The 15950-nt window shown below is 45.1% G+C and overlaps 2 protein-coding genes across 2 annotated transcripts in view; one reads left to right on the top strand and one right to left on the bottom strand.

Annotated features, from left to right (window-relative positions):
- Window positions 1-3871: 3871 nt before the first annotated feature.
- FAM83H (family with sequence similarity 83 member H) overlaps window positions 3872-15950 on the top strand; it is a 72322-nt gene continuing 60243 nt past the window's right edge. The window contains exon 1 of the mRNA XM_074986370.1: window positions 3872-3940. The gene's annotated coding sequence lies outside the window, so the exon portion shown is untranslated. The remainder of the gene's footprint in view (window positions 3941-15950) is intronic.
- Window positions 7911-15950, bottom strand: part of MAPK15 (mitogen-activated protein kinase 15) — a 235884-nt gene continuing 227844 nt past the window's right edge. Inside the window, exon 13 of the mRNA XM_074986373.1 lies at window positions 7911-8073. Within this exon, the coding sequence (XP_074842474.1) occupies window positions 8056-8073 (18 nt within the window). The 3' untranslated portion in view covers window positions 7911-8055. The remainder of the gene's footprint in view (window positions 8074-15950) is intronic.

Raw genomic sequence — 15950 nt, 5'->3', positions numbered from 1 at the left:
TTTGGCTAAGCAGCAGGAACAGCCTAACACATCCCAAATCAGTCATATTGAAATAAGACAATTTTGGGCTGTTAGTCGATTCAGTCTATTGACGCCAGATAAAAGGAAGAGCCTAGAAGGAAAAGTTAAATTGATAGCCTTCTGTCTGGCAAAGACCCACTTAGGGGGTTGTTAAATCCTCATTTCTTTATTGTTTTGATATTATGCTCCCCTCTTTTCTATGGTTATATGTCTGGTTCTTTGTTTCTGTTTGCTGTACAGATAATTTTACTGCGTATAAACTAGTTAACGTGGTGGGATATAACTGGTTTGATAATCATGCACAGTAGGCTAGCACCAGTTAGTTAAATTTCAGTAAAATGATCGGTTAAGGTATATTATGATATAAATTGTGGGCAAATGGGAAATAGGATGGAAACAGAGAAAAGGAAAACAGATTCAAGCTGGCTGGAACCTAACCCCAATGAACATTGAATTGTTTGCCTCTCTGGACTTTGGGTTTGCTGTTCTCTGCACATACAAGAAGAACTAGTAAAGTGAAAGGGTGAAGGGATAACCCCTCCGAAAGATGGATGGTGGTCAGGGAGTGTATTGGAGTTGTGTAGTGAAGGAGAGTGTTGTCCAGTGGAGTCTGGGCTCATTTGCTGCACAAATTGCCATGCAATCCTCTTCTTGTCTGGCAAACTCCGGCAGTGTACAAGGCAGGAGTCTGCTGGAAGAGAAGAGGGTTGTGTGGCTAATGCAACTGAATGAAATCTCAGAAAACTGGATTCTGTCCCTGTCTTTTCCCAGAAATCCTGCGGGCAGTGGTGGGCAATAAGGTTGTTAAAGAGAAAGTAATCTGGTAATCAAGTAACTGCCAAAATTTACTTGGCTAACTGCCCCCTACACAGTCACACCCACACACCCTGCTGTCTGCATTTAAAAGGCTGAGCCTTTAAACAGGCTGGCTCAGCTTCAGTCCCCCGCATAGGGATTGGGCTCTTCTTTGAGAGGTGGGCACTCAGCCTTTTAAATGCAGATCAGGGCAAGCAGGGATAGAGGCTGAGCTAGCCACTCCTTGTTTACTTTGGGAGGGCGAGGGCGAGGGCGAGAGCGAGAGCGAGAGCGAGAGCGAGAGTGAGAGCGGTGAGTAACTGGTAGCGCTAACAGATAAGCATTTCAATAGTCACAGAGAGGTAGCTGTGTTAGTCTGAATCGTTACAAAACAAAAAGCAGTCATGTAGCACTGTAAAGACTAACAACATGATTTATTAAGTGATAAGCTTTCCTGGGGTAGACCCACTTCCTCACATCCAGAGAGCCCATGAAAGCTCATCACCTAATAAATTATTTTGTTAGTCTTTAAAGTGTGATAAGCATTTGCAACCAGATGGTCTATTACATCCCTGGTGGGCCAGTTGCACTTGCTACTAATTGTACCTCCTTTCTTGGACACTCAACCTAAATATTTACATATTCTTTAAGCTGAGGTGCAAAATTGACTGTATAGCCCAGTATTTAAGGCATTTATGTGGGCAGTAGTAGATCTAGGTTCCAGTCCCAATGTGCCACTTAACTATTTATACACTCTTGCATGAGCTTCAATAGGAGAGATTTCCGCTAAACTATGTGATAGGACACTTTTCTGAGAGGTAGGAAACTCAAGACTGATTCGTATGAGGCAGAATGCTATAGATTTGAACGTGAGGTGTCCTACATCTTGAGGTGAGCTCTAGCAGTGGATGAAAAGTCATAGTGGGTGGTGAGAAGACCTATTTTTCACAGAAGCACCCTAGACTACCTTAGATACCTAACTCCAGGAGTGGGTCCATGACTCTGAATCCAAGCTAAGAGGGGCACCTCCCTTTCACCTGACTCAAGGTACCTGCACCCCTTAGGCCACACCATTCTCCTTTGCATTTCCTAGTGGGTAGCTGAGGAAGTTCCCTGCTTAGCATATCGGCTCTTGGGAATCCCATTCTTAGGCCACCACCTATCACGCTGACCAATATTGTATCCTTGTACTTCCCCACCCATGTCTATTGTTGCTCCTTGTGTTTATGTTGCAAGCTTTCTGGGACAGAGACTGTGGGTTTTTTTGTTTGTACGTTTAGTCCAATGGGACCTAAATCCATTACGGGGGCTCCTTGGCACTACAATAATAGCTTCCTATCTTCCTTGAGCATTGTATAAGACACCTGACTTGGGACTGTAAACTCCATTGAATGGCAGGGAGCTAAGTGTCCTTGTGAAGCCCACTCTAAGCATGAGACTCCCCAGCCTCCCCTTTCTATTGCTGGGATCTTGTCCTGTGTCTGAGCAATTTTTAGTCCAGTTCAAATGAGATTTTATCCACAGTTCTATGCCCTCATAAAGGCATAAAACCCTCAGGTGTCTCCATGCATGAGGGGATAGGATGTGGAATATGTGTGTGTAATATGATCTCTTTTGTCCATTTGTCAGAGCAAACAATGCACTGCAAACCTACTCCCCTACCTGTGCTGGCAGGAATTGGGTTACAAAGGTGTGAGTCAGTGCACAGCTTCCCTTATTGGAGCTGCCTCCCTGGACCGCTCCCTCTGCTACAGTCCTGGGCACCACCCTTTGCACAACCACTCACAGCTGCTGCCAAGTTTAAGAAGGTAGAACATGAAAGAAAATAACAGACAGCTGCCTCACCCTGACTTGAGGAAAAGCCTAATTAACCCTTTGTGGACTAGGCTGGGCTCTGGCCCTGCCACTTCCTTTCAACCTAGGCATGAGCCACCTCCCTCACTGTAGATGCTGTAACCTGGAGTGAGCTGAATTTTTATTTTCAGCTGTTTTGTCCTTCCCTGGCTCTGACTGGTGTTATGGATATGCTTACATATGGTTTGTGTGTGCAGTAATTCCTGTGGAAATGATTATTAGCAGCACTACTGCATGCTGAAGGCACCAACCACTCCAGCTGTGCTGCATACTGCTCACTGACAAACAGTTCACACTGAGTGCTAATTTTAAGACAGCAACGAAGGGTCCTGTGGCACCTTATAGACTAACAGAAAAGTTTTGAGCATGAGCACAGACTCACAATGATCTCTAGGTACTTGCAGTTTCTCAGTGTAGTTAATTTTTAAGTCTCTCCATTGCAAGGGAAGGGTGTGGGATGCCAGTTCCCAATGAAGGCTGGACTAAGTCCTGGCAGTTGTGCTGGATGCAGATAAGGGCAGCTTTTTAGTTCAAGTGGAAAGTAGGTGGGTTTTATGCCTCTTAGTGCTTGGAGTTGATGTCATTTTTATTCTGTCTTATTCTACTCACCTATGGTTTGGCCATCCTTAGGGTTAGGAGGTATCAAAGCACCCACAGGCTCCTCAGGGCTTGAATGTTTTTGTCCCAGCTTTGCCAGTTTGTGCCTATGCTAGTGAAGGCCAAAAAGGGGGTCTGCTAGAAATCAGCTGTAGAAGTAATGAGTGGCCAGCAGTTGCTAAATACAAATGATTTTGACTAACTCTAGGGGCTGCTGAGCCTGGTCATAAATCCCCTTGATTATCTGCTAGGGGAAAGCTATGAACTTTCCTGAATGGAGCTGTGAAAGGCTCGGTCAGGGCATGAGTCTAAATCACTTTCTTTTCAGTTTGTGAAATGCTGAATTTCAGAATCCCTGGGAGCCACTGAGTTGCTTTTTCCCCTCCGGCAAGAGGAGTCCCGAGCTCCCAGTTGGTGCAATAGCCTGCAGAGAAAATGGGAAGGGACAGGCAGAGGGCCTGTGGCTCAGGAATGCACTGCCCTTATCTCTCACGCTCCTGCAATCCTCGGGAATAACTCTCCAGAGTTTGTGCCTTGCTCGCTTACTCATTCACCCTCTGTCCTGGGTGGAGCTTCTCTGTCTGAAGTGCCAGTGAATCAGGCTTCAGGCACGTCAGGGGGAGAGGCAGAGCCCAGAGCGAGACCCACCACCTGTACTGGCTCACCTTGGAAGGTAAGAAAAGTTTCGGCTTCTTAAATTACGTATTGTGAAGGTCTCAGGAGACTCACGGGAGTTCTGGCCCAGGAGAAAGTAAACCAAAGGCTGCAGGTGAGGGGGAGTTTGGGAACCAAGGACTCTCCTGGATCGCATGGGGGTTGGGTAGCTCGGGCTGTTGCTGCAGTGGCTGAAACAGGGATTCTTCCGTAGTTTATGAAACACTAGTATGTGGTAAAGAGCCATCTGACGGAGCTCCAGCCCTGCAGCTCCTCTCTGCTAGGATTTTCCCCTGCTGACAGGCTTGGGGGAAGGAGGGCGGGGAAGGAGACGGGGGTGGGGGGCAATGTGAAGCTGTTCTCATCTAGCCCAATCACCTGCGGCAGGATTCTTTCTTACAGCTCTTTGCCATGTCTGTCCAGTCTTCTTCTGAATGCCATAAGGACAGTAACTTTTCTGATCCCACCTGGGAGAGGATCCACAGCCTTACAGAAGCTGCGTACATATGCTTCTCTCTTCAGAGGAGCACCTAGGGCCTGTGGCATATCTGTGTAATTTGATGGGAGATGCTGCACTGGGTGCTCCTGGTCAGCCCATTAAGATGGAAAAGACTAACTAGGATTCAGGACTGGAAACAAGCAGAGGCAAGGTGGGTAGGGACAAAGGTATAGTTGCTGCCACCCTCTGCTCCTTTGCCTGCCTTGGCTTCCCTCCATGTGTGCACACACCCAGGCATCTTATACATGCAGAGAGAAATGCGCTCTCAGTAGTTTTCCTCTGCTGATGGAAGTGCTTGTCTTTCCTATGACAAACTTGGCCACGTGTGTAGAGAGAGCGTGAGGCTCAGTGCTTATTTTATAATGAAAAAGTGGTTGGTGCTCAGGCAAGATTTGCACTCAGTTTCAGATGGAATACAAACAGTAGGACAAGAGAACAGACAAATCCGAGGTTGTGGAAGCTTTTACCTTGGAGGTTTTCAAAAGGAGTCTCATTAGCCAACCATCTTAGATGCTCATATGTGCAAGTCCTGCATCTTGGCAGGGGGTTAGACTACACAAGACAAGACCCTCTTGAGCTGCTTTCGAGCCATATGGTTCTATAATTCTATGTATGGATAGGATGTGATAAAAGGCAAAGAGCCTACTGGACAGAAAACCTATAGTGTGCTTTAACTGAGTTTATGAGGGGAGGGATATAGCACACCTTCACCCATACAGCTATGGGCCCTAGATAACATATCTTCTTCTGGCTGGTGACTCTGGAGGGGCTGGTAGAATACTGTGATGGCATTATGAGAGGCAACAGCGTCCTTATTGTGTGGATGTAGGTGGTTAGTATCTCAAAGAAGGTAGTTGATAGTATCATTCTGCATAGTTTGGTACGGCTGCACCAGGGGATGGTGCTGGCTCAGAAGATACCTGCATTCTAAGCCTCTATTTCCATGTGCTCAAAACATTCTAAACCAAAAATATCCAGCAGTTGCATTTCCAGCCCAAATAAGATATTTTGAACTTTACTAAAAGTTCCAGTTGGCAAGTTTTGCATAGTCCCCCTAAGGATGGGGAGGTTTACTAGTAAACCTCTATGATCCAACCCAGCTTGTAATGAAAACACAGGCCCAGGACACCCCACAGAGAGCATATTGTAATCAATTTTCCTGATTTGCCAGAAATTCTCCCCCCTCCAAATTGTACCTTATCTTGTTGCTTTCCCACCCTCTCTGTTACAGACATTTCTACAGTGGTTCCCTGTTATGTATAAATCCAATGTAAGCGACTGACTTTGACACTTCAGACCATTTTGGGCTGCCATCGCCCCGTACAATGGCAGGGGTGGCACTTTTTCAAGTTGGGCGTCACTGACCCATAGATAAATCAAATGGGGGCTACAGAAATGAGAAGCAATGCCCTCCTCAAAAAAAGAAAAAACTAAACACACCTCACTGATCTGGTCCCTGACTATAGGCTGTGGGGCTTGGGCAGGAAGGAGACTGCAGGAATGGGCTAGGATGGTGGTTTGGGCAGAAGGACCCATACCCCCAGCTTGCTTCTGCATCTCTAAGTGAGAGGAAGAGTGCAGGATGGTGTGGGAGAGAGGGGGAAGGAACAAGGTGCAGGTGGGGAGTTGGGGTGGAAGAGAGGGTGCATGAGGGGAGTGAGATGGGTGTCTGGATGGGGGGGCACACAAGCTGTCTTGGGGCGCCACACAAGCTGTCTTGGGGCATGTGGTCTGGGCAGCAGGAGTGCAGTTTACCTTTGCAGCACCCTGGGATGCACATTGCTCTGGGCTCCCTCCCCCACTTCTCCAAGTCACTGCCCTCTGTTGCTCTGATTGGCCAGAATTCTGGCCAATCAGAGCAGCAGTAGGAAGCCTCTGGGCAGGGTGCAGAGACTGCTGCTGGTACCTCTCCCTTCTCTCAGTTGTGGAAACAGCAGCCACCATCAGTAGAACCTGGAGCCACTTCTTGCCACCCAGCCCCTGGCAGAGCCTGCTGTCTGGACCCTGTATGTGGCATGCCTGATCCAGCCTAAGAGGCTAGAGGCTCCAAACCCTCCACACCCCTGAAGGCCAGATGCCATGTAGGCAAGCCTCAAGCCTCAGTGTCTGGATCCAGACAAGCTGCAGACCATGGACCAGGGGTTCCTCACCTCTGCTTTATAACCTTCTGTACAAACCTTTCCGACGCTCAATCTCCTTTCATTTTTCTGGTCTGTTTTAATGTGCAGAAAACAACCAGTTCCAAATATTAGTCTTTGGCCAGTTGACATTGTGCAGGCTGGGTTTATTCATTCCTTACCCTGGTGTCATAGAAGCCTTTTATAGTATGTGAGATAGGCAGGTCTGACCCTTTGTCCTGGTAACTACTTCTAAGGGAACCTCAGAACATGTGAATTCTTTGCTGCTTTTCTCCTTGCCTTGCTCTGGTCTCATAATCACCTAGATGTTCCAATTATCTGGCTTGCCTTCCACCCCCAAGAAGGGAACATGCCATGGGTCCCTCATGAACAGAACAGGAAAGCAAACTTGAAGGAGGTCCAACAGGGTCACTCATATGTTGAGCACTGTCCCACACCACTGCCCTTCTAGAGGGTATCTTGGGTCCAAATGTACCAATACATAGATAATGGACCACAAGCTAAATATGAGTCAAGTATGTGATGCTGTTATTGAAAAAGCAAACAACATTCTGGGATGCATTTGCAGCAGTGTTGTAAACAAGACTCAAGAAGTAATTCTTCTGCTCTACTCTGTGCTGATTAGGCCTCAACTGCAGTATTGTGTCAAGTTCTGGGTACCACATTTTAGGAAAGATGTGGAGAAACTGGAGATAGTCCAGAGAAGAACATCAAAAATAGTTAAAAGTCAAGAGGGAAGACTTATGAGGGAAGGCTGAAAGAGTTTGATTTTTGTCTGGAAAAGAGAACACTGAGAAGGAAAAGGATAATGGCTTTCAAAGTACAAAGATGAGGGAGAAAAAATATTTTGCTTGATTCCTGATGAACAAGCAATGGGCTTAAATTGCAGCATGAGAGGTTTAGGCTGGATATTACAAAAAACTTCCTAACTATTAGGGTGTTTAGCGCTAGAATAAATTGCCTATGTAAGCTGTGGAATCTCCACCCATGGAGATTTTTAAGAGCAAGGTAAACAAATACCTTTGGGGATAGTCTAGAAAAAATGGTGCTTAGTCGCGCCGTGAGTGCAGAGGAGTCAGTATGATGACCTCTTGAGGTCCCTTCCTGTTCTAGTAGTTTATGACTAACATGGGTATTGGAGTTTGTTAGCCTAATTCATGTTCACACACATACTAGGGATGACATATTTATTTATATCAACATATTTATAAATGTTTTGGAGGAAGGGGTAAACAGTGAGGTGGTAAAATTTGCAGATGATACAAAACTGTTCAAAATAGTTAAAAACAAAGCAGACTGAGAAACTTTAAAAGGATCTCGCAAAACTAGGTGACAGGACAACAAAATGGCAAATGAATTTTAATGTTGATAAACACAAAGTAATGCACATTGGAAAAACATTTCAATTATACATAGAAAATGATGGGGAGTAATTGAGTTATTACCACTCCCGGGAGATCTTGGAGTCATTGTGAGCAGTTCTCTGAAAACACCCACTCAATGTGCAGAAGCAGTCTAAAAAGCAAACAATGTTAGGAATTACTAAAAATGGATAGAGAAAAAGATAGTCTATCTCTGTATAAATGCATCGTATGCACACATCTTGAATACTGCATACAGATATCTTGGCATTGGAAAAGGTTCAGAAAAGGGCAATAAAATGATTAGGGATTTGGAAGAGGTGCCATATGAAAAGAGATTAAAAGGACTGGGACTTTTCATCTTAGAAAAGAAGACAGTAAGTGGAGGATATGATAGAGGTCTATAAAATCATGACAGGTTTGTAGGTAGGGGATAAGGAAAAGTTATTTACTTGTACCCAAAACATAAGAACTAGAGGTCACCAAATAAAATTAATGGGTGGCAGGTTTAAAACAAACAAAAGGAAGTGTTTCTTCATACAGCACACAGTCAACTTGTGGAACACTTTGCCAGACAATGTTGTAAAGACCAGGACTTTAACAGGTTCAACAATGACCTATATAAATTTATGGAGGATAGGTTGATCAATACTTACTAGCCAGGTTGAGTAGTAATCCTTGTGGGTAGAATAGCTCAGCAGTTAGAATATTGAGCTTGTAAACCCAGGATTGTGCGTTCAGCCTCTGAGGGGGCCTTCCAAGGGGCTGGGACAGGTTAGTTTAAAAAAAAATGGTGATAAGCCCTGATGTGAGTGCAGGGGCCTGGACTTAATGACTTTTTTTATGGGAAGGTGGAGTGCAGCCATCTGTGGAGAAGGAACAAGTTCTGAGATGTCTAGAAAAAACTAGATGTACACAAATCCATGGGTTTGGATTTAATGGTACTGAGGAAATTGGCAGAGGTCATTGCTGAACATTTGGCCATCATCTTTGAAGACTGTTGGAGATCAGGGGAGATACTGGATGACTGGAAAAAGGCAAACGTAGTGCCCATCTGTAAAAAAGGAAAGAAGGACAATCCAGGGAACTATAGACCCGTCAGCCTTACCTCAATCCCAGTGAAAATAATGGAGGGAATCCTCAAGGAATCCATTCTGGAGCACTTGGAAGAGGGGAAAGTGATCAAAACTAGCCAACATGGATTCACTAGGGGCAAGTCCTGCCTCACCAATCTGATTAGCTTCTATGATGAGGTAACAAGCTCTGTAGATATGGGGAAGTCAGTGGATGTGATATACCTTGACTTCAGCAATGCTTTTGATACAGTCTCCCACAACATTCTTGTCCATAAGTTAAGGAAATATGGATTGGATCCTTGGACTATAAGATGGATAGAAAGCTGGCTTGATGGTCAGGCCCAATGGATAGTGGTCAGTGGTTCAATATCTGGATGGCAGCTGCTTGCAAGCAGAGTGCTGCAAGGCTTGGTTCTGGGGCCGGTGTTATTCAACATCTTTATTAATGACCTGGATGAGGGACTGGATTGCACCCTCAGCTTGTTTGCGGATGACACAAAACTAGGGCAGAGGTAGATACATTGGAGGGTAGGAAGAGAATCTAGAGTGACCTGGATAAATTGGAGGACTGGACCAAAAGAAATCTGATGCGGTTCAACAAGGAGAAATATAGAGTCCTTCACCTGGGGCGGAAGAATCCCAAGCATTGTTATAGGCTGGGGACCGTCTGGCTCAGCAGCAGTACGATGGAAAGGGACCTAGGGGTTATGGTGGATAAAAGGCCGGGTATGAGTAAACAGTGTGCCCTTGTAGCCAAGAAGGCTAACGGTATACTAGGGTGCATTAGGAGGAGCATTTTGATTAGATCTACAGAAGTAGTTATTCCCCTCTATTTGACACTGGTGAGGCCACATCTGGAATATTGTGTCCAGTTTTGGGCCTCCCAGTATAAAAAGGATGTGGATTTGCTGGAGTAGGTTCAGCGGAGGGCAACAAAAATGATTAAGGGTCTGGAGCACAAGACCTATGAGGATAGGCTGAGGGATTTGGGCTTTTTTACAGAAGAAAAGACTTACGGGTGATTTAATAGCAGCCTTCAACTTCCTGAAGGGGAGCTCTAAAGAGGAGGGTGAGAAACTGTTCTCAGGGGTGTCAGATGGAGGAACAAGGAGTAATGGTCTGAAGTTGAAGAGGGAGAGGTGTAGGTTAGATATTAGGAAAAACTTCTTCACCAAGAGGGTGGTGAAACATTGGAATGAGTTGCCTAGAGAGGTGGTGGATTCTCCATCCCTTGAGGGTTTTAAGTCGTGGCTGGGATGACTTAGTGGGGGTTGATCCTGCTTGAAGCAGGGGTCTGGACTCGATAACCCTCCTGAGGTCCCTTCCAGCCCTGTGATTCTGTGAATGGTGTCCCTAGCCTCCATTTGTCAGAGGGTAGAAATGAGTGACAAGGAAGGGTTCATTGGATGATTACATGTTCTGTTTCGTCACTCTGGAGCACCTGGCATTGGCCACTGTTGCAAGACAGGATACTGGGCTAGATGGACCTTTGACCTGACCCAGTATGGCTGTTCTTATGATGCAGTGAGTTGATTCAAACTGAGAGATATTTGAATTAGTACAGGAAACTGAGTTACTCATCCACTAGCCATTACCTGAGTGAAAGTGAAATTTCCTCTGCAGTGTAGCAGGCAGGTGTTGCTCATTTCTTCCATTCATAATGTGGCACAGATAGTAAATGTCTTGTGTGAAACCACTTTGTGCCAGTAACGGGACTCTACTCCAGTCACATTGATTAACCTAGAGTACCCAATACAGGCTGCTCAGATGCCGAGAGAAGAGGTCTGGAGTAACAGCCAATAACACAGAAAGGATAAGAAGTATAGCAAGAGACCGCCCTGGGTTAACCAGGAGATCTTGAATGATCTAAAAATCAAAAAGAGTCCTACAAAAAAGTAGAAACTAGGTCAAAGTACAAAGGATGAATATGGACAAGTAGCACAAGTATGTAGGGGCAAAATTAGAAAGGTGAAGGCACAAAGGGAGCTCAAGCTATCTACTGACATAAAGGGTAGAAAGAAAACATTCTACATATATACAGGTTGAACCTCGGTAGTCAGGCACACTCTTGCCTGGCAACATCTGTATTCCAGCATGATTTTAATTAGCCAGATGACCACTTACAATGGATGTGGCTAAGTTTCCTGTGGACCCATAACATTTGTTTACAGTCACCAGTCCTGGCTCTCAGTGTTCTGTGCTGTTATTTAGCTTTAATTTACCCTTAACTGTCTTCTAAGAGCTCACTGAACAGTGGAAGTGTTGGTAATGCTAGACAATAGGGACCTCCCATGGTCCAGCAAATTCTCTCATGTGGCACCAGTTAGGTCAGACTAGAGAGGTTCAATCTATATTAGAACCAAAAGGAGGACCAAGGACAAGGTAAGTTCACTGCTCAATGTAGAGGGAAAAACAATAACAGAAAATATTGAAGTGGCAGAGGTGCTTATTGACTTCTTTGCTTCACTTTTCACCGAGAAGGCCGGTGGTGATTGGATGCCTAAAATGGTTAATGATGGAGAAAATAAGGTAGTTTCAGAAGTGAAAATAGGAAAAGAACAAGATAAAATTATTTAGAAAAGTTAACAAGCAGTCTTATAGCACCTTAGGGAGTAACAAATTTATTAGATCTTGAGCTTTTGTGGGTAAGACCCACTTCAGATGAAAAATGGAGTAGAAAAATACATAAAAAGGGTGGTTTATAACCTGTTGCTAGTAAGAACAGTTGAAGAAGCAAATAAACTTAGACTTCTTCAAGTCATAGGGCCTGAAGAAATCCATTCTAGAATAGTCAAGGAGCTGGTTAAGGAGCTATCTGAGCCATTAGCTATCATCTTTGGCAAGTCTTGGAAGATGAGAAAGATTACAGAAGACTAGAAAAGTGCATATACAGTGCCAAGCTATAAAAAGGGAAATAAGGACAACCCAGAAAACTACAGACCAATCATCTTAACCTTTATTCCAGGAAAGACAATGCAGCAAATAATTAAGGAATTCATCTTCAAACAACTGGAAGATTAAAATAAGGTGTTAAGTAACAGCATGGATTTGTAAATAACAAATCATGTCAAGCTAGCCTGAAAGCTTTCTTTTATATGATGATAAGCCTTGTGGATAAAGGGGAATCGATAGACATGGTATACTTGGACTTTAGTAAAGCACTGGATACAGTCTCACATGGCCTTATCAATAATCGAGAAAAATACAGTGTACATGGGGCTACTATAAGATGAGTGCATAACTGGTTGGATAACCATTCTCAGAGAATAATTATGGTTCATAGTCATGCTGGAAGGGCATAGCAAGTGGGGTTCCACAGGGATGAGTTTTGTGACTGGTTCTGTTCAATATTCAGAGGCTGGAGATGGAGGGCAGGAGACAAGTCGCTTGATAATTGTCTTCAGTCCACCCCCTCTGGGGCACCTGGCACTGGCCACTGTCAGCAGATGGTATGCTGGGCTAGATGGACCTTTGGTCCGACTCCATAATGGCCATTCTTATGTTCTTGTCTTCATTAATGATTTAGATAACAGCACAGAGCACTGGTTTTCAACCAGTGTGCCATGAGAACTGTGCAGGTATGCTGTGAAATTTCATTAATTTCCCCTCACTGTGGCGCTTTGCAGAGCCACTGTATGTTTTTTTTGTGGGGAGGGAGGTGGGCAGAATTAACCCTGTGCCAGCTGGTGCATGAGCAGCAATGCTGCCTGAGTCCCAGCTAGCATTGGGTTCATCAATTGATCAATCCCTGCCCTCCCACACACACCATGGGCTGCCGCAGAGCCACTGTGAGGGAAATTGCTGACCTCGTTTTGTGCCAGGAGGCAGCTGAAATGTTGCTTCCCAGCCCAAATGAGCTGGAGGTGAGGGGAGCCTGCATTCTGAAGCCATCTCCCCCTACCCGTGAGTAGTTAAGTAGCTGCTGAATTTTTCAGTGATTAGCTGTGTACTCAACAGCCCTAGCAGGGCACTGAGCAGGTTTAGACAACGTGTCTGTGCCTGCTTTCTAAGATGGTGTATTCTGTGGTGGATTGAAACATTAATGCATTTGATCCTTGTTTAGCTTGTTATATGTACTACTATGTTGCAAACGTCTCTGGTAAGACTACAACCATAGTAAATATACATAAATGTGATGTTCATGAGCAATTGATTCAGCTGAAAAAAGTGCCTGTGCCGTGGAACTGTTTGTTTCGTTGAAGTGAGCCATATTCCTGAAAAGTTTGGGAATCACTGGCATACAGAGTATGCTCATAAAGTTTGCAGTTGATACTAATATGGGAGGGGTTGCAAGTGCTTTGGTGGATAGAATTAAAATTCAAAATTCTCTGAACAAAATGGAGAAATTGTCTGAGATAAATAGGATGAAGTTTAAGAAGGAAAAATGCAAAGTGCTCCACTTAGGGGGAGGAATAACCAGTTTCACGCATACCAAATGGTAAGTGACTATGTAGGAAGGAGTATTGCACAAAAGAATCTAGGGGTCATAGTGCACCACAGATAAATAAGAGTCAAGAGTGTAACATTTGCAAAACAAGCAAATGTGATTTTGGGATGCATTAAGAGAAATGTTCTAAGCAAGACACAAGAAGTAATTCTTTCGCTGTACTCTGCTCTGCTTAGGCCTCAGTTGCAGTATCATGTCCAATTCTGGGCACCACATTTCAGGAAAGATGTGGGAAAATGGGAGAAGGTACAGAGAAGATCTAAAAAATTATTAAAGGTCTTGAAAACAAGACATATGAGGGAAGATTCAAGGAAATGGGTATGTTTAGTTTGGAAAAGAGAAGATTGAGAGAGGACATACACTCATTGCTTGTTAAACGAGTACTTTACTTATGAGTACTAACTAAAACGAGGGACACACATACCTACCTTTATTCACTAGATGAGTGAACCCCTCCACACACTAATACGAGCCTTACCCCACTCCCCGCAGACCCAACCTGCTGCAGCCTGAACCCCCATTCTGGCTCCGCAGCCCCAAACATCCTCAGGCTGAACGCCCCCATCCTCCCCACAGCCCCAACCCGCAACAGCCTGAACTCTCCCCCACCCTCCCCATGGCCTCAAGCCGCAGCAGCCTGAATCCCCCACTCCACAGACCCAACCTGCCTCAGCCTGAACTCCCCCTGTCTGCCCCATGGATCCAACCTGCCACCAGGTTGTAACCCTCCCTCCTGCTAATGGTCCCAAACTGCCTCTGGCCTTTAACCCTCCCCAACCACCACCAAACCCAATGTTCACTTACCTTTCAAAAGCAGTGCCACATGCTGCCACTCCTTCACTGAGTTATGAGCACTTGGAACGAATCAGAGACTTTTACATGTATTTTAATGGGAATTTAGTGTCCCTCTTACAAGTTTTCACCTACGAGCCGAAATTTGGGAACCAATTTGTGCTCGTATAGTGCGGGATGAATGTAACAGCTTTCAAGTATCTGAAAAGGTGTCACAAAGACAAGGGAGGAAAAAATATTCTCCTTAACTTCTGATGATAGGGCAAAATCACCAATAGGCTTAAATTGCAGCATGGGAAGCTTAGGTTGGACATTAGGAAAAACTTCCAGTTGGGGAGGTTAAGCATTTAAAAAATGTCTAGGGAGGTTATTTAGTCTCTCTCATTGAAGATCTTTAAAAGCAGGTTAGATAAATATCTGTTAGGGATGATCTAGATCAGGGGTCAACAACCAGGGGCAAGTCCTGCCTGACCAATCTGATTAGCTTCTATGATGAGGTAACAAGCTCTGTGGACATGGGGAAGTCAGTGGATGTGATATACCTTGACTTCAGCAAGGCTTTTGATATGGTCTCCCACAACATTCTTGTCCATAAGTTAAGGAAATATGGGTTGGATCCTTGGACTATAAGATGGATAGAAGGCTGGCTTGATGGTTGAGCCCAGCGGGTAGTGGTCAATGGCTCAGTATCTGGATGGCGGTTTGTTTCAAGCGGACTGCCGCAAAGCTCAGTTCTGGGGCCGGTGTTATTCAACATCTTTATTAATGACCTGGATGAGGGACTGGATTGCACCCTCAGCAGGTTTGCGAATGAGACAAAACTAAGGGGAGAGGTAGATTCGTTGGAGGGTAGAGAGAGAATCCAGAGTGACCTGGATAAATTGGAGGACTGGACCAAAAGAAATCTGATGCGGCTCAATAAGGAGAAGTGTAGAGTCCTGCGCCTGGCGCAGAAGAATCCCAAGCATTGTTACAGGCTGGGGACAGACTGGCTCAACAGCAGTATGATGGAAAGGGACCTAAGGGTTATGGTGGATGAAAGGCTGGATATGAGTAAACAGTGTGCCCTTGTAGCCAAGAAGGCTGACGGTATACTAGGGTGCATTAGGAGGAGCATTTTGACCAGATCTACAGAAGTAGTTATTCCCCTCTATTCGACACTGGTGAGGCCACATCTGGAATATTGTGTCCAGTTTTGGGCCTCCCGGTATAAAAAGGATGTGGATTTGCTGGAGTAGGTTCAGCGGAGGGCAACAAAAATGATTAAGGGTCTGGAGCACAAGACCTATGAGGATAGGCTGAGGGATTTGGGCTTTTTTACAGAAGAAAAGACTTACGGGTGATTGAATAGCAGCCTTCAACTTCCTGAAGGGGAGCTCTGAAAAGGAGGGTGAAAAACTGTTCTCAGTGGTGTCAGATGGTGGAACAAGGAGTAATGGTCTGAAGTTGAAGAGGGAGAGGTGTAGGTTAGATGTTAGGAAAAACTACTTCACCAGGCGGTGGTGAAGTATTGGAATGTGTTGCCTAGAGAGGTGGTGGATTCTCCATCCCTTGAAGTTTTTAAGTCCTGGCTTGACAAGGTCGTGGCTGGGATGACTTAGTGGGGGTTGATCCTGCTTGAAGCAGGGGGCTGGACTAGATGATCTCCTGAGGTCCCTTCCAGCCCTGTGATTCTGTAACCCCCAGCATGTGTGCCAAGAGTGGCATGTGAGCCAA

This window comes from Carettochelys insculpta, chromosome 2 (genome assembly GCF_033958435.1).
Source record: "Carettochelys insculpta isolate YL-2023 chromosome 2, ASM3395843v1, whole genome shotgun sequence".
NCBI classification, from domain to species: Eukaryota; Metazoa; Chordata; order Testudines; family Carettochelyidae; genus Carettochelys; species Carettochelys insculpta.
This window is presented reverse-complemented; position numbering and strand designations above follow the sequence as displayed.